Below are 15,572 nucleotides of genomic sequence, written 5' to 3'. Positions count from 1 at the left end.
TCATCTCTTGCATGCTGTGTTAGATCATTTTTCATAAGATATTATATTATCCAATGAAGCTGATGGATTCATGAATTAAAGGACAATTATTTTGTGTTTGTCACCTTTACATGCCTGTACCTTCTCCTGCTTTATTTCTTCAATGTGGTATATAAATTGTCACTGAGTTAGACTTGAGCAGTAAAATGACGAACATTTACACTTAATTTTATATTATGCTACGAACATAAACTTTACCAGCTCAATTTTGTTTTCATAAATCCTTCATGGAACAGACACATGTCAAAAATTTCCAAACATCACCAACATTTTAAATTGATAGCAATTATTACTAAATCACGCCAACTTAATATTTTCATCAGTTTAATTTCGATGTCGATACAAAAAGGAATCATACATAGTGAGGACAATATTAGAGTTCTTCTGGTCATATATTACACACTAGACGACTCCATATTGAGGTCTATTTCTCCAAGAGAAAGGACATGGAACTAGAAGACGGTTCATTATGCAGACAAAACAGCCACAGATGGGCACTGTTAATTTTCTACTTAAGACATGTTTTGACTACCACCACTTCCATTACACCATGCATCAAGAGCATCTTTATAGCCCTTCAAATGCACCACGCACAGCTTTGGACGTCAACGATAAAGTTGTGAGGTTCCTCTGAAACTTTTCATTTCCTTTTTCTGTCAATATTACCACATTTGAAGAACATCTGACATTTTGAAATCAATTCCTTTCTCTAGAATATTACACTTATTAAACTACTAAACTATAAGTACCAAGGTAATGTTATCACTCTCTAGTAATCCCACCCTGATAATTGGGACTTTCTTCATAGCCTTTTTTATACAAGGTAACCTTTCTATAAACTTTGAAAGTTAATACTGTGCATTTGTTCACCTATTTACCAAACCAAGCCACTATTATTTAAAACATCAATGACAACTTCAAACAGTCTCATACCTTTCAATTCGTCACAACAGCCACTGTTCCATTTAAGACATTTTGTGACTTAATCTTCACTTTGTGCAATGAACCTGATTAGTTAAGTCCATGGACCATATTGTTACGATATTTTAGCATGACCGTAATGTCTGAAGTTAATGATCTTTAATGGAAACATCTGGTTCTGTTACTATTAAACCTTCCCACTGTTCCGGAGTGAACAAAAGTCAGTTGTTTCTCAAGACTTATGAGTTTTGCTCATAGAATGAAAAGGTTTGAGCGACAATTCCATCTCGCTCTTTCTGCCTCTTATGTACTCCTCAATCATACAAGCGAGCATCTCAACCTGATGTACAGCAAGTTGCAATCCTCTCGTTTTTAAATCTGAAAAGTTCTTCTAAAGATATTGGAAGCATTGAATAAACTTCTGAATACTTCCCAAGCCAATTCATTCTTGCCAGTGTGTGGACAGCACATCAAGTATTCCTTTCGGGCAAATGCTCTTCTACCAATTTAGAAATCATTGAATAGTTCCGATGAAAGGGGATGATGAAAATGTCTGTACTTGTCTTTTATTTCACGGATGAAAGAAACCTCATCTAGCCCACAATTGGTTCTTCAGAGTCTCTTGATTTAGAGTTTATGATCTCCCTCCTGATCTCAGGGGTAATGCTGGGGTGTGTCTGGGACCTAAGGAGATCTAACAGGGCCTGTTTTTGCTCGCTAGAAATGTCTTCCTTGTATCTCTGAACAAAGGTTAACAAAGACTGGTGCCAGAGAACAGGTAACTCTCTCTTGTCCATCACAAACCTATTTAAATGAAAACATCAAAGAAATCAAATGTGCAGATATTGAGCGAGAAAAGTACTGGACAAATAAGAGTATGGGAAAGAATAAAGAGTTGAAAGCAACAAAAGTTATATAAAAGATGGTTCAAACCTAATGTTCATCTTTATTGGAGCCTCAGTTTGTCAAAACAGAAAACACATACTACAAACTGAGATACACAACCTTCAATGCCATATCAGCAGTTATGAATATTAAGAAACTGAATAATTTGAAGGGTCTGAGACCTGATCCTACTCTCCTCGTGAATCTTTGACATATTAAAGGAACTTCTGTAAGATATGTATCCCAAATCATTTCCAAATGAACTCTCTTTTCTGTATGCCAGGTTTTCAACTGTTTGGTATTTTCACTCTGAATCAAATTCAGCTTTATTTTTGCATTGAAGTAGAGGACAAGAATTTCTTTGGTTTACTTTGCCTATTTTAATATGATTAGTTGCCATGGGTTTAGGATAATCTCATCAAGTGAGACCATGAAAGGCTGCCAGGACGTGGGCGGGGATTAAGAATTCTCACCGTAGGAAATGATACACTAGTGCATCAATCACTCTGTATGGGAGGGCGTACTTCTTCTCCAGCAGTGTCCTCAAGAAGATGCTGTTCGCTCCTGTGTAATCCATCTCGGCTACTTTCAAGATAGCAGCACTTGAATGCAGAACAGGGATGGAGCACTTAGTTAGGATGCTGCTGACAATGATAGCCTCACGAAGAGTGCATGTACCAGACTGTAAACAAAAAGGGTAAGTAAAGTGCCACAAAGTGATAAAAACATTCTAGGGAAAGGAGGGGGGTGAGCCTCATGAAGAGTGCATGTACCAGACTGTAAACAAAAAGGGTAAGTAAAGTGCCACAAAGTGATAAAAACATTCTATGGAAGGACGGGGCACTGTAAAGGAGCAAAGAATCAAGTCACAGGAATGTGAAAATCACTAAATGCACAAATTCATTATCTTTAACATATTTGCAACTAGTTTGGTATATGCAAGGTGCATTCTTTCTTTTCCGTTTTGAAAACAAATGTCTCACTTAAATCATATGTATCTTCTTAATTCATGATTCTACAGAATACAGAAAAATATGTCAGTCTTAAGGCCAACTCAATCATGTTCAACTCACATTGTGGCATTATAAAAACTGATTATCCAACAATGCATCTATCTTACAATACTTCAGCAACGGCAGGGCTCAAATTTAATAGTCGTTCGATTGTCCGAGAACGACCAAAAGCACGTCGGACAACCTTAAACATTGCTTATTGTTGTCCGACAGAAGACTAGCATTTGTCGTAAGTGTTTAACACCTCAAACAAAGCTCAGAAAATCCCTATTCTTTCAAATCAAAATCAGCCCCGAAAAAGTGGTAGTGATAGTGATGGTATCGCCCCCATTCATACTAGAAACAACGTAAGATATAAATCACATTTTGGAATGTTCCATAACCCCTTCGCATCCCTAACATGCAGTAAGCTCTTTCATTATTAGTAAAGACAGAATGTGGAAACTGTACATAAGCACTAATGGTTACGTAAAGTATGGTATACTTTGTACACTACAGACCCTGGCAGCTGCACCCACATATGACAGGCTAGCTGGAGTACAAAGTGTATGCAGTTATATACTGTAAATGTGGGCATACGTATGTTCTTTTATGTTGCTGCATTCATTTATTGTTGCCAGGATTATTAAACTTAAAACGTCTTAACAATGTTTGCGTCAGTCAGAAAAACTTGCGTCACCAGTCCTCCATGAAAACATGCACTTTAAAATACCTCGATAGGAACGCAGAATACTTAGTTATAATAACACCAGACACACATTGGCTTGTATGAAACGGAAGCCTAAAGTGATATGTATATAATGTGAACAAATAAATCAAATGATGAAAGCTGTAACTAGTATACAACAACAAAATTATTGTCAAATCCTGAAGCGGACAGTTTGCCGTAGACTAGTTACCATAGTTACAATTAGTTGCATTTAAACAACACCCTTTGCATTCATTGAGCATATAGATGCAAGAATGCTTGTGAACAATGGTAATGGCTATTAGCCAATCGAATCACAGGAAATTTGGAAACCACCATTGACTATTTTTACCATGAAAATCTCTGTATTCACTCTGTACTTGCAGTTGATTGTTATGATTTATTTGTTTGCAAACAAATTCAATCATCTGAGCAAAGTACTGGAATTTTGGTTCTTTTAACAAGAAGTTGTGGTGTTTTGAAAAGGAAGAAATATATTCATTCAAAAATTTGCTTGTTACGTTTTTTATAGGCCTAGCTGTGAGTGTGTTCTTGGGGTTTGCTTCCTCCAAATGTTTGCCGGATGGCAGCAATATGATGGTTTTGCGCCACTGGCTAAAAGACTGCATCCCAGATGCAGAATCCTGCTTTCGTAACAATGCCATACACTACAATTCTGTCCAAAATTTCCACAAAGTCAATCTCGGTAAGACTAGTCACTAAGAGTACTAGACTTAAGCCTCAGGCCGATGGACTAGGCCTGCGCAGCCTAACGTTATGGTACTCACCTACAAGGCAAAGTTTATGCATTGCAGATATGTATGGCGCTTGGCGCCACTTAAAAATCCAAGCGTTGGAAAATCGCAGGACGTACGTATAAACTAACATAATTGTCCCTGAGCAAATATTTAGTAACTTTTGTGCACAGGATGAGTGCAATATACCATATCATGCAACTACAGTAGTATTTTTGGGTGCTTTCATTGGACAACAAAAAAAATCCTTCGGACAACCAAATATGTCCGAAAAACAAGTTAAACAACCATAACATTTTCTTCAAAATGAGCCCAGAACGATATCTATTGGATTTCTTTCATAATTAACACATCTAAAATGCAGACTGTACAGCTTAACATACGATCAACTTACAATAGGATATGTTCCCATTAGTTACCAATAAACTAAGATAAATTGCTGCAAAGGTAGAAATCAGGCATTGTTGACAATACCTAAATGTAATATGATGCATTAAGGCTTATATCACACTGGTAAATCAATGTGATTCAGGATAAAAGGCATAATGAGGACACTACCCTAATCCACTTACCTCACACAAAGGTAAAAGAATACCCTTAAAGAATGCAGCAGGTTTGAACAGTGCCTTCTTCAGAGACTAAATGGAGAAAACCAAAGTAAAGAAAATGTGACTTTTTTCCAACTTTATTGGACTTTCAAATAAACATAGATATATATCAATATATATATATAATTGAAATTGTAGTGAGCTGGAAAATCCAGAACAGTGAAAAAACTTCTAGCCTCCACCGGGATTCGAACCCCGGCCTCCCACTAGGCTATGGATGCTGATTGTATATGCATAGGTTTGAAAACCAGCAAAGAAGGTTTTAATTCCACTGTAGGCGTTTGTCACCAGTATCGAATAATACTAGCTCTGTTTTGGTGAAATATTTGCCTTACTCTAGAGATCAAGCATGATGCTTACCAACTCGAAGTCATTGTGATTCCTTAAGCCGGATCTCCAAAGATAATTTGAACAGACTATATATGTATATATGTTCCAATTAATCACTAATAAACTGGCTTCAATAACATATGTGTAAGCAGCATCAAAGGCTTAGTTATGAAGCTTTGAATAACTTATCTCTCCCACACTTCTCTGTTACACTTACCATATATAAATGATAATTTAACCTCTGTTACACTTACCATATATAAATGATAATTTAACCTCTGTTACACTTACCATATATAAATGATAATTTAACCTCTGTTACACTTACCATATATAAATGATAATTTAACCTCTGTTACACTTACCATATATAAATGATAATTTAACCTCTGGTATTCACATATGTCATCTCGTATCCTTGGAAGTAATACGACATTGTAAAACCTAAGAAAGAAAAGAAACCTTCAATTAGTACCACAAAGCAATTCTACAATGAACAATATGCATATATGAATCATAATGTAACAAATACATCCTCTCAGATATTAACATACAATAAACAACATGAATATGAATCACAATGTGAACAATACATCCTCTTAGATATTAACATACAATAAACAACATGAATATGAATCACAATGTGAACAATACATCCTCTCAGATATTAACATACAATGAACAATATGCATATATGAATCATAATGTAACAAATACATCCTCTCAGATATTAACATACAATAAACAACATGAATATGAATCACAATGTGAACAATACATCCTCTTAGATATTAACATACAATAAACAACATGAATATGAATCACAATGTGAACAATACATCCTCTCAGATATTAACATACAATAAACAACATGCATATTAATCACAATGTGAACAATACATCCTGTCAGATATTAACATACAATAAACAACATGCATATGAATCACAATGTGAACAATACATCCTCTCAGATATTAACATACAATAAACAACGTGAATATGAATGACAATTGATAACAAATACATACTGTCAGATATTAACATACAATGAACAGCATGCATATGAATAACAATGTGAACAATACATGCTCTCAGATATTGACATAAAATGAACAACATGAATATGAATGACTATGTGAACAATACATCCTCTCAGATATTAACATACAATAAACAACATGAATATGAATGACTATGTGAACAATACATCCTCTCAGATATTAACATACAATAAACAGCATGCATATGAATAACAATGTGAACAATACATGCTCTCAGATATTGACATACAATGAACAACATGCATATGAATGACTATGTGAACAATACATCCTCTCAGATATTAACATACAATAAACAACATGCATATTAATCACAATGTGAACAATACATCCTCTCATATATTTACATACAATAAACAACATGAATATGAATCACAATGTGAACAATACATCCTCTCAGATATTAACATACAATAAACAACATGAATATGAATCACAATGTGAACAATACATCCTCTCAGATATTAACATACAATAAACAACATGCATATGAATCACAATGTGAACAATACATCCTGTCAGATATTAACATACAATAAACAACATGCATATGAATCACAATGTGAACAATACATCCTCTCAGATATTAACATACAATAAACAACGTGAATATGAATCACAATTGATAACAAATACATACTGTCAGATATTAACATACAATGAACAGCATGCATATGAATAACAATGTGAACAATACATGCTCTCAGATATTGACATAAAATGAACAACATGAATATGAATGACTATGTGAACAATACATCCTCTCAGATATTAACATACAATAAACAACATGAATATGAATGACTATGTGAACAATACATCCTCTCAGATATTAACATACAATAAACAGCATGCATATGAATAACAATGTGAACAATACATGCTCTCAGATATTGACATACAATGAACAACATGCATATGAATGACTATGTGAACAATACATCCTCTCAGATATTAACATACAATAAACAACATACATATTAATCACAATGTGAACAATACATCCTCTCATATATTTACATACAATAAACACCATGAATATGAATCACAATGTGAACAATACATCCTCTCAGATATTAACATACAATAAACAACATGAATATGAATCACAATGTGAACAATACATCCTCTCAGATATTATCATACGATGAACAACATGCATATGAATAACAATGTGAACAATACATGCTCTCAGATATTAACATACGATGAACAACATGCATATGAATAACAATGTGAACAATACATGTATGTATGTATGTATGTATATGTGATCTTCCCGCAAGCAGGAACTCGCGAAAGAAGCCATGGAGGCTTATAGACTCGCAAGCTGACCGAAGCCAATCTCTCGGCACACATCCATTTAACGTCCATGTCGGGAAGTTGTTATTGAACAACACCCTTGCCAGACGACACACATTGCTGTCGGCGGGGAATCGAACCGGGGATCTCATGACTGGGAGACGCCGGCGTTAACCACTAGGCTAGACACTCCGCCTCATGCTCTCAGATATTAACATACAATAGACAACATGCATATGAATCACAATGTGAACAATACATCCTGTCAGATATTAACATACAATGAACAACATGCATATGAATGACTATGTGAACAATACATGCTCTCAGATATTAACATACAATAAACAACATGAATATGAATGATTATGTGAACAATACATCCTCTCAGATATTAACGTACAATGAACAAAGGAGACAATACATAGAAGATGAAATAAAGACAGGAGATAAACCGAGTTTATGAAAACAGTTTAACTGATGTTAAGTTCAAACCTTTGTGCCATTTTTGCATTTAGGTTGCTGGCAAATAACCTGGTAGCTTGGAATACTGCAGCAGCAGTCCATCTGTCTGGTTGAGTGATGTACAAAATCTATAGTAAAAGTAAATGCGAAGATATTTCCTTAGAGGGTGTTCATTATTATATGAGGTTACAGCTGTAGAATCTCACCACACTGGAGCTTAGGAGGTTGCCTGGTGACTTGATTCAGGTTTTCAAGATTGTGTATGGTTCTGACAATTTATTCTTCACTGACTTTTCATGTTTGCTCATAGTAGTTGTACCAGAGGTCATTGTTTCAAACTCCACAAGTCACAAAGTAGGATTAATATTCAGCATAATGTTTTCTAATAGGGTTGTAAATGAGTGGAACGGTTTGCCTGAGAAAGTAGTACTTGCAAATAGTGTGAATGGGTTAAAGAATGCTTTGGACAAGCACTTTAATCATTGTTATCGGGTCTGAGTGTTTGTGGCTTCAGTTTTTTTCTCTCCTATTGGGTCCTTGATGGGGACTTAAGTGTCCCTCCTGATCCTTTCTTTAATACAAAGCAAGTTTCAATTCAGTATTATGGATCATTTAATAAGGGCAGGGCTGATGGTAAGAATGGGTTTTATGTCATGAAAGTCTTTCAGTTCTTTCAAAACAATGTCACTATGTCATTCAAAAAGTAATATATATCAGAACTGCACATGATTTACTGTAATGTGGAAACCTAAATTCTCACAAGTTGGACAGATATTTAAATGAAATGGATCTATATAAATTTATAAAAAGATGAAAAATTGTGTAATTCTCTGCTCAATTCAAACAGGATATAATTCTGTGTAAAAGTAAGTTGGCCTGACGTTTCGATCCTAGCAGGATCTTCTTCAAAGGCTAAACATTCTATTACACAGGCTCTCTAGTGGATAAGCAGTTTGCTAACAGTTTTATTATATTTTTATTAGGATATAATTCTAGCTAACTTAAACAAGGCCTCATTACAAGCTCTCAGAATATATACAAGAAAAAATGCTAACTAACTTGTTTTGTGAGTGCTTACCTGTTCCCATGATCTTAGAGATGGTAGAACTTTGAAGGCCTTTGGTAATTTGCCACTCCTGTACTTTGAAAGAAGCTGCGCCACCCCTTTGTAAACCTGAACAACCCTTTCATCAACTTCTGGTAGTGATACACCACTCTCTAGTCAAAGAAACAAGGGCAAAATACTATAACTGAGAGTATTCCAATCCAGATATAAACTTGAATCTTAATTTAAATGAAAGGAATGCTGTGATATTATTCCATGCATCAATGTGACCAGAAATATTACTTGAACTACTAAAAAACATCAACATTTGCATATTTTCTTGTAAACAAGTCAGACAACACCTTGCCCATTGTGGTCTTTTACTACAAACAGAATGATAAAACTTGTGAGATATCCTGCCAAACAAGAAATAACATTTGTTGTGACCTCATTAATGATCCCATCTACTGAACATTATTTGCTAAACCTGAATCTCTTTTAGAATGAATGATAACACATGGAACAGCACAAATGTTTTTTTTTTTTATCAAAATTCAAAACTAGATTCATCAGTTAAGGTGGTTTGAATATTCTTGAAATGCTGTCTTGTAGATAAAGAACTCTACACACAATACACAGCTTCTTCTACCTCTCATGAATATAAACCCTACCAGACATTTGTGAAGCAACTTCTGTTCTCTTTTCTGTTAATCTTTCCATGATTATATCTGCTAATGTCTGCCTTGGAGGAGCATCTTTATTCATAAACTGTTCCAGGGCTGCTTCATCCTCTTTGTCAATTTCCTAGCAGGCAAAAAAAGATAACAATTGCAACAGAAATTTAGCTGATTATTTCTTCAGAAAGTAACTAGTTTTACAGTAGCAGCAGCCGGATGGGACAATTTTCTAATGCCAATACCACTCCATACTGTCCTCTCATTTCATGCTTCAAAGCACTTGTACTGACAGTATGAACAGTTCCTAACCTTTATCTGATTCTAATGCTTATACTACTCTGTACTGTCCTGGCATATCATGCTTCAAAACACCTGTACTGACAGTGTGAACAGTTCCTAATCTTTATCTGATAGAAAAATGATACTCATATTGTAGTACAAATGCTCTGAAATATGCTTAGGATATGAAAGTACATTATTCAGTAAATTGTCCTAATTTGGAGGTAGCAGTAATATAGGATTTGCCTGCCACACAATGTAGAAGGCACAAACTAATATGTAGGTCGTTTGCATATATGGGAAAATACAGAATGACACATTGGATAACTCAACATGGCTCTTAATTGTGTGACATGATATCAACATTTATTCTATTTAGATCTAAACCAACTTAAATAGAACTTTAGTGATTCACTTTTAAGAAAGACATAAACAAATTCATACTTCTGTTTTCTTGTCTTTAATCTTTTGATGTATTATTTGATCAAATTCAACTGCTTGTAGCTACCTGTAATTACCAAAAAAATGGGGGAAAAGGGAGTATCTTGATGGACTTACAACGGCCCCTTCGGAGAAATCCTCAGGATCATCTTCTGGTAAGCCATCTTCATCTTCTTCATCCGATGCTGCATCTACGGAACCTAGATTTGTCTTTCTCTTCAGAGATTGACTGAAAAGATATCTTAAAGTAAGCTATCAAGATGTTTTTGATACTACAGTAGTTAGCTAGGAATTTGGATATTTCATTTTAGAATTTCCTTGCTTTCGTTGCAAACCAACCATGAGAGATTGCATGTAAAATGTGTTACGAAAACATACTTTACCTCTATGGAGAGCTAATAGCGACTGATTTATACTGTAGGCATATTATACACTGTTGTTGCACATGCGAGTAATATAGGCCTACATTTGATGAATTCCTTCACAATCTAGCACAAATTACATCATGCAGATTAGAAGAAAAGAGCAATGTTTTCTCTTGCCAAATATGGTACAGGAATATATATGGATCATAAACATCATATACACACACAGCAGGTGGGCAGGTCCAAGCTATTTGAACTGTGACGTACGGGACATTTCAGAGACTTAAATTTGTCTAAAAGTTACATAAAATCTATTTTCCAGAAACTTTTTCAGTTTTTTATATTTGTTATTGCTGCTACTTTATTACAAACTCATGAAGATTTCCTACACTTGCTTTAATTAGGTCCCATCTTAATTAATGTGCAGTGTGACGTACGGGACCAGAGAATTTTGTGTTTTTTTTACTAAAGAACAAAGCTGAAACCGCTCTGAAATTAGGAGGGCAGTGATCAAGCTGTTATAACTAGTGAATAGCCTAAACTTCCAAGGGCTAAGCTGTAACATATTAGAAAAAAATATGAAGCCATTCCAGTACAGTGGTTACACAAATGAAAATTGTCCTGTGACGTACGGGACATGTGACGTACGGGACAATTTGTCCATATACAAATTGACTATGAAAACTCATATTTTTATTCCTGAATATACCATAACAAGCTGATTTCTACATAAAAAAATTAATTTGGATATGCCAGAACAATGTCATTGGTAATTTCATGCCATATTTCCTTCTTTCTGGGATACGGAAAAGAGCAGTGACTGTACTTGTGAGATCATTCCACATAAAAAATGGAATGCATAAAGTATTAATCTACTCTACACATACATCAAGTACTCATAACATCAATTCTAGCTTTTTTAGACCACAAATGATTCAAGATGCAAAGTTTTGGTGCAAAACTGTTTTGGTATGTATACTGTACAACACTGTATCATACTCCCCACTATTGACCCTGAAGTTGAAATATGATCCATCCCATTCAAATATACCAAAATGTCCACAGTAATGCCACGTAATGTCCATCTATGAAACTAGTATATCCAACAAAGAAAACTCTATAGACCTAATACTGGTTACCAGACCAAATAGTCAGAACATCAATTCTTGCTCTGTTAGACCACAAATGATTCAAGATGCAAAGTTTTGGTGCAAAACTGTTTTGGTATGTACAGTATACTGTACAACACTGTACCATACTCCCCACTAATGACCCTGAAGTTGAAATATGATCCATCCCATTCAAAATATACCAAAATGTCCACAGTAATGCCACGTAATGTCCATCTATGAAACTAGTACAACAAAGAAAACTCTATAGACCTAATACTGGTTACCGGACCAAATAGTCAGAACATCAATTCTTGCTTTGTTAGACCACAAATGATTCAAGATGCAAAGTTTTGGTGCAAAACTGTTTTGGTATGTATACTGTACAACACTGTATCATACTCCCCACTATTGACCCTGAAGTTGAAATATGATCCATCCCATTCAAAATATACCAAAATGTCCACAGTAATGCCACGTAATGTCCATCTATGAAACTAGAACAACAAAGAAAACTCTATAGACCTAATACTGGTTACCAGACCAAATAGTCAGAACATCAATTCTTGCTTTGTTAGACCACAAATGATTCAAGATGCAAAGTTTTGGTGCAAAACTGTTTTGGTATGTATACTGTACAACACTGTATCATACTCCCCACTATTGACCCTGAAGTTGAAATATGATCCATCCCATTCAAAATATACCTAAATGTCCACAGTAATGCCACATAATGTCCATATATGAAACTACAGTAGTACAACAAAGAAAACTCTATAGACCTAATACTGGTTACCAGACCAAATAGTCAGAACATCAATTCTTGCTTTGTTAGACCACAAATGATTCAAGATGCAAAGTTTTGGTGCAAAACTGTTTTGGTATGTACAGTATACTGTACAACACTGTACCATACTCCCCACTAATGGGAAACTCTACACTTGTAACTAAAAATCTCAATGTCTACTATCTAAGTTCAGGAAACAAGAACATAGTTGCACATTATCATAGTCACACTTCACAATAGGCCTACGAAATGCAAACTCAACATTCTTGAAGTCGTCCTCATTCAGTGTCAATGTTGAATAGCATTGTAGATGATTCTGTATCCCCCACACGCACAATTGACTTCCCAATAGTCAAACAACACCCGGGCTGTTGGTGGTCATCAGTCAATAGTTTATTTGCTGCCATGATGTGCTCTTCAGGCATGCAGGGATTATAAGTTGCAACTACCAGCTTTCAACAAAATAAACTTGTAAGCGTTGGAAGGTTTCCAGTAGAGGTCCCCATTGGAGCCCATGCATGTTTATTATGTATAAATACAGGGTTTCCACCACACTATGTCCCGTACGTCACATTTTGTCCCGTACGTCACATTTTAAAATTTGATAATTAGATTTGCAGTGAATATTATTTCAATTTTTTGGGGATGGAAATTGTTGAGCAATGTTCTTAATTAGAACTTTATAGAATATCACCAAAAAAAAAATTGTTCCTCCATATCAAAACTTGAAAAAAGTGCTGAAAATTGTGACGTACGGGACATCAGTATTTGGACACTAGCTAATTAGCATATTTAATTAATGAACCCCCAAACATAATATGTCAAACTTATTGGAAGGAACTGTGTATCATGTCCCACATAACTTATATTCAATAAGTTCATATTGCTGGCAGCGAAATAGGATTCCAAATGTCCCGTACGTCACACTGCAATTTGAGTTTATGCAAATTAGCTGGCTGTAATTGTTTGAATAGGGAAAAAAATTCAAAAAAATTATGAAAATCTGAAACTTCAATAATTCAGCTTTAACATGAGACCACATTTAGGGTGTTTCAGTAAAGTTTGAAATTTGGCTTCTAGGGATACAATAGCTTGGACCTGCCCAGGTTGATCAGGTGTCATAAAATCCAGATGAATCGAGTTTTCTATAACACACTGCATTTGCTATGTACTACAGTATTGGTTGTACAAATTCTAACCTTTTTGCTCCATGATTTTCTTCAAGTTCTTCTTGCTGTTGTCTCGCTTGATCGAGAATCTTTTTGGATAATTTGTCATCAACAAACTGCAAAAGAGAGAAAGAATAATCACAATGCATTATTTGTATGTTCCAATTAACATTTAGCTAATGCTATCCTTTATGGTTTGTAATCTGCTGGTATTTGCTGTCATTCGCATGACCCCCTGTTTTGTTATCATTGTTTAAATCTCTGTATAGTGCTGTTTGCAAAGGTGAATCAGTCATACTCATAGTGTAGCTTATTGATTGCATGTGGAATACATACATTTTGTATCTTCAAATGGTGAAAGAAATCTATGCCTGGGTATAGCAAATTTGCCAAACAAATTAGCCTGATAATATTACATGCCAATGTAGTTATTACCTGTGTGTTATTTATCTTGGACCCTGGCATGGGCAATCTGTAGTGTAGAGTATTCCTTAGTTTGAAATGTACAATAAATTTATGGAAAAAAATTAGCACACTGTCCTCAGTAATTATATCATCCTGAAGCTTATGACAGTCGCTGACGCTATTTATTTCCCAATAGCAGACACAATCATCAGCAAACAGCTGAAAGTCAGTTGGAACCACATTGACAATGTCATAATACAGGCCTATACTAGGTAGTACTACTGCAGTACTAGTACTAGTAGTAGTAGCCTACAACTAGCTTCGGCTAGGTGAATAACTGGAAGTAGTAGTGCCTTCAAGAAATAAAGAATATTATATACAGTGAAACATTGTCATATTGTAGGAAATTCTTTTTACTCGGCCGACTGAATAACATGACGCAACTTTTTTTGTTAGAGTAAAGAGAGACGGGGCTTGTAACCATGTCTTAAAAGTAAAAGTTTGATATGTCGCGAAACTACACCCTTAACAACCTAGTATATGAACAGCACTGTCAATTAAAAACGTGGTCAGCACGCTTATTACCGTATCTTCTTCTGCATGTTGCCTAAATTTTACTCGTTGAGAATCTCTCACTGAAGCATCTCCTAAAATTTGCTCTGCTAAAGGTTCAGATTTTGCGACTGGATCCCCAACCTTTCGTGAATTCTGCCTTTTCTTTGATTTACCCATTGCTGTTTAAGTTTTCTGTCAAACGTACAATTGCGCAATAATGTTGTACTCAGGGTTAAGCTTAGACACTGATCTATGTAGATCAGTGGGCTTAGAGCAGAATATAAGAATAGAGGGCGGACTGACCGAAATAATATCGAGACCCCGCCGCCATTACCAAACCGGGCAAGTTGTGAGCGTCGTCTGCTCACGTACTGTTTATGTTCAACACACAGTAATGTTACTAACAACTGACCAAACTGTCGTTAGTTGTTCGCAGAATTTGCCCGAATCTTGCATTGCATTCGGTTGCACCATCTGGGGAAGTAGAGGAAGTGGTATTTCCATTCATAAGTGTAAGGATATTAGCATAATATCATATATGTGTAAAGTCTCATTATAGCTTTAAAAACAATTGTAATTCATTTTTATGTCTTTCTTAAGGTTGGCGTACAAGGTATCCTTCTTTGTGGCGAAGTTAATGAATGTGATATTCCGGTGGATGAACGATGTTTAA

General features: G+C 35.3%; 1 protein-coding gene across 1 annotated transcript; it reads right to left on the bottom strand.

Moving 5' to 3' along the window:
* Positions 1-397: 397 nt before the first annotated feature.
* Positions 398-15,143, bottom strand: LOC139984700 (bystin-like). The gene is made up of 10 exons (XM_071998715.1): positions 14,930-15,143; positions 13,970-14,055; positions 10,627-10,738; positions 9,784-9,916; positions 9,146-9,285; positions 8,098-8,195; positions 5,605-5,683; positions 4,874-4,939; positions 2,319-2,527; positions 398-1,764 (listed from the first exon to the last, which is right to left on the bottom strand). Exons 1-10 carry the CDS (start codon positions 15,074-15,076, stop codon positions 1,554-1,556), a joined length of 1,281 nt encoding a protein of 426 aa, XP_071854816.1. The 5' UTR covers positions 15,077-15,143; the 3' UTR covers positions 398-1,553.
* Between the last annotated feature and the right edge of the window lie 429 nt (positions 15,144-15,572).

This window comes from Apostichopus japonicus, chromosome 17 (genome assembly GCF_037975245.1).
Source record: "Apostichopus japonicus isolate 1M-3 chromosome 17, ASM3797524v1, whole genome shotgun sequence".
NCBI lineage: Eukaryota > Metazoa > Echinodermata > Holothuroidea > Aspidochirotida > Stichopodidae > Apostichopus > Apostichopus japonicus.
Note: the sequence above shows the minus strand (reverse complement) of the source record. Positions and strands in the feature narration are given on the sequence as shown.

Excerpts from the sequence above, each read along its gene's own strand:
- LOC139984700 (XM_071998715.1), bottom strand. The coding sequence starts at position 15,076 with ATGGGTAAATCAAAGAAAAGGCAGAATTCACGAAAGGTTGGGGATCCA. Across the intron at positions 5,684-8,097 it reads AATGCAAAAATGGCACAAAG|GTTTTACAATGTCGTATTAC; the intron begins GTTTGAACTTAA and ends TTTCTTTCTTAG. Across the intron at positions 2,528-4,873 it reads TTCTTTTACCTTTGTGTGAG|TCTGGTACATGCACTCTTCG; the intron begins GTAAGTGGATTA and ends TTTTGTTTACAG.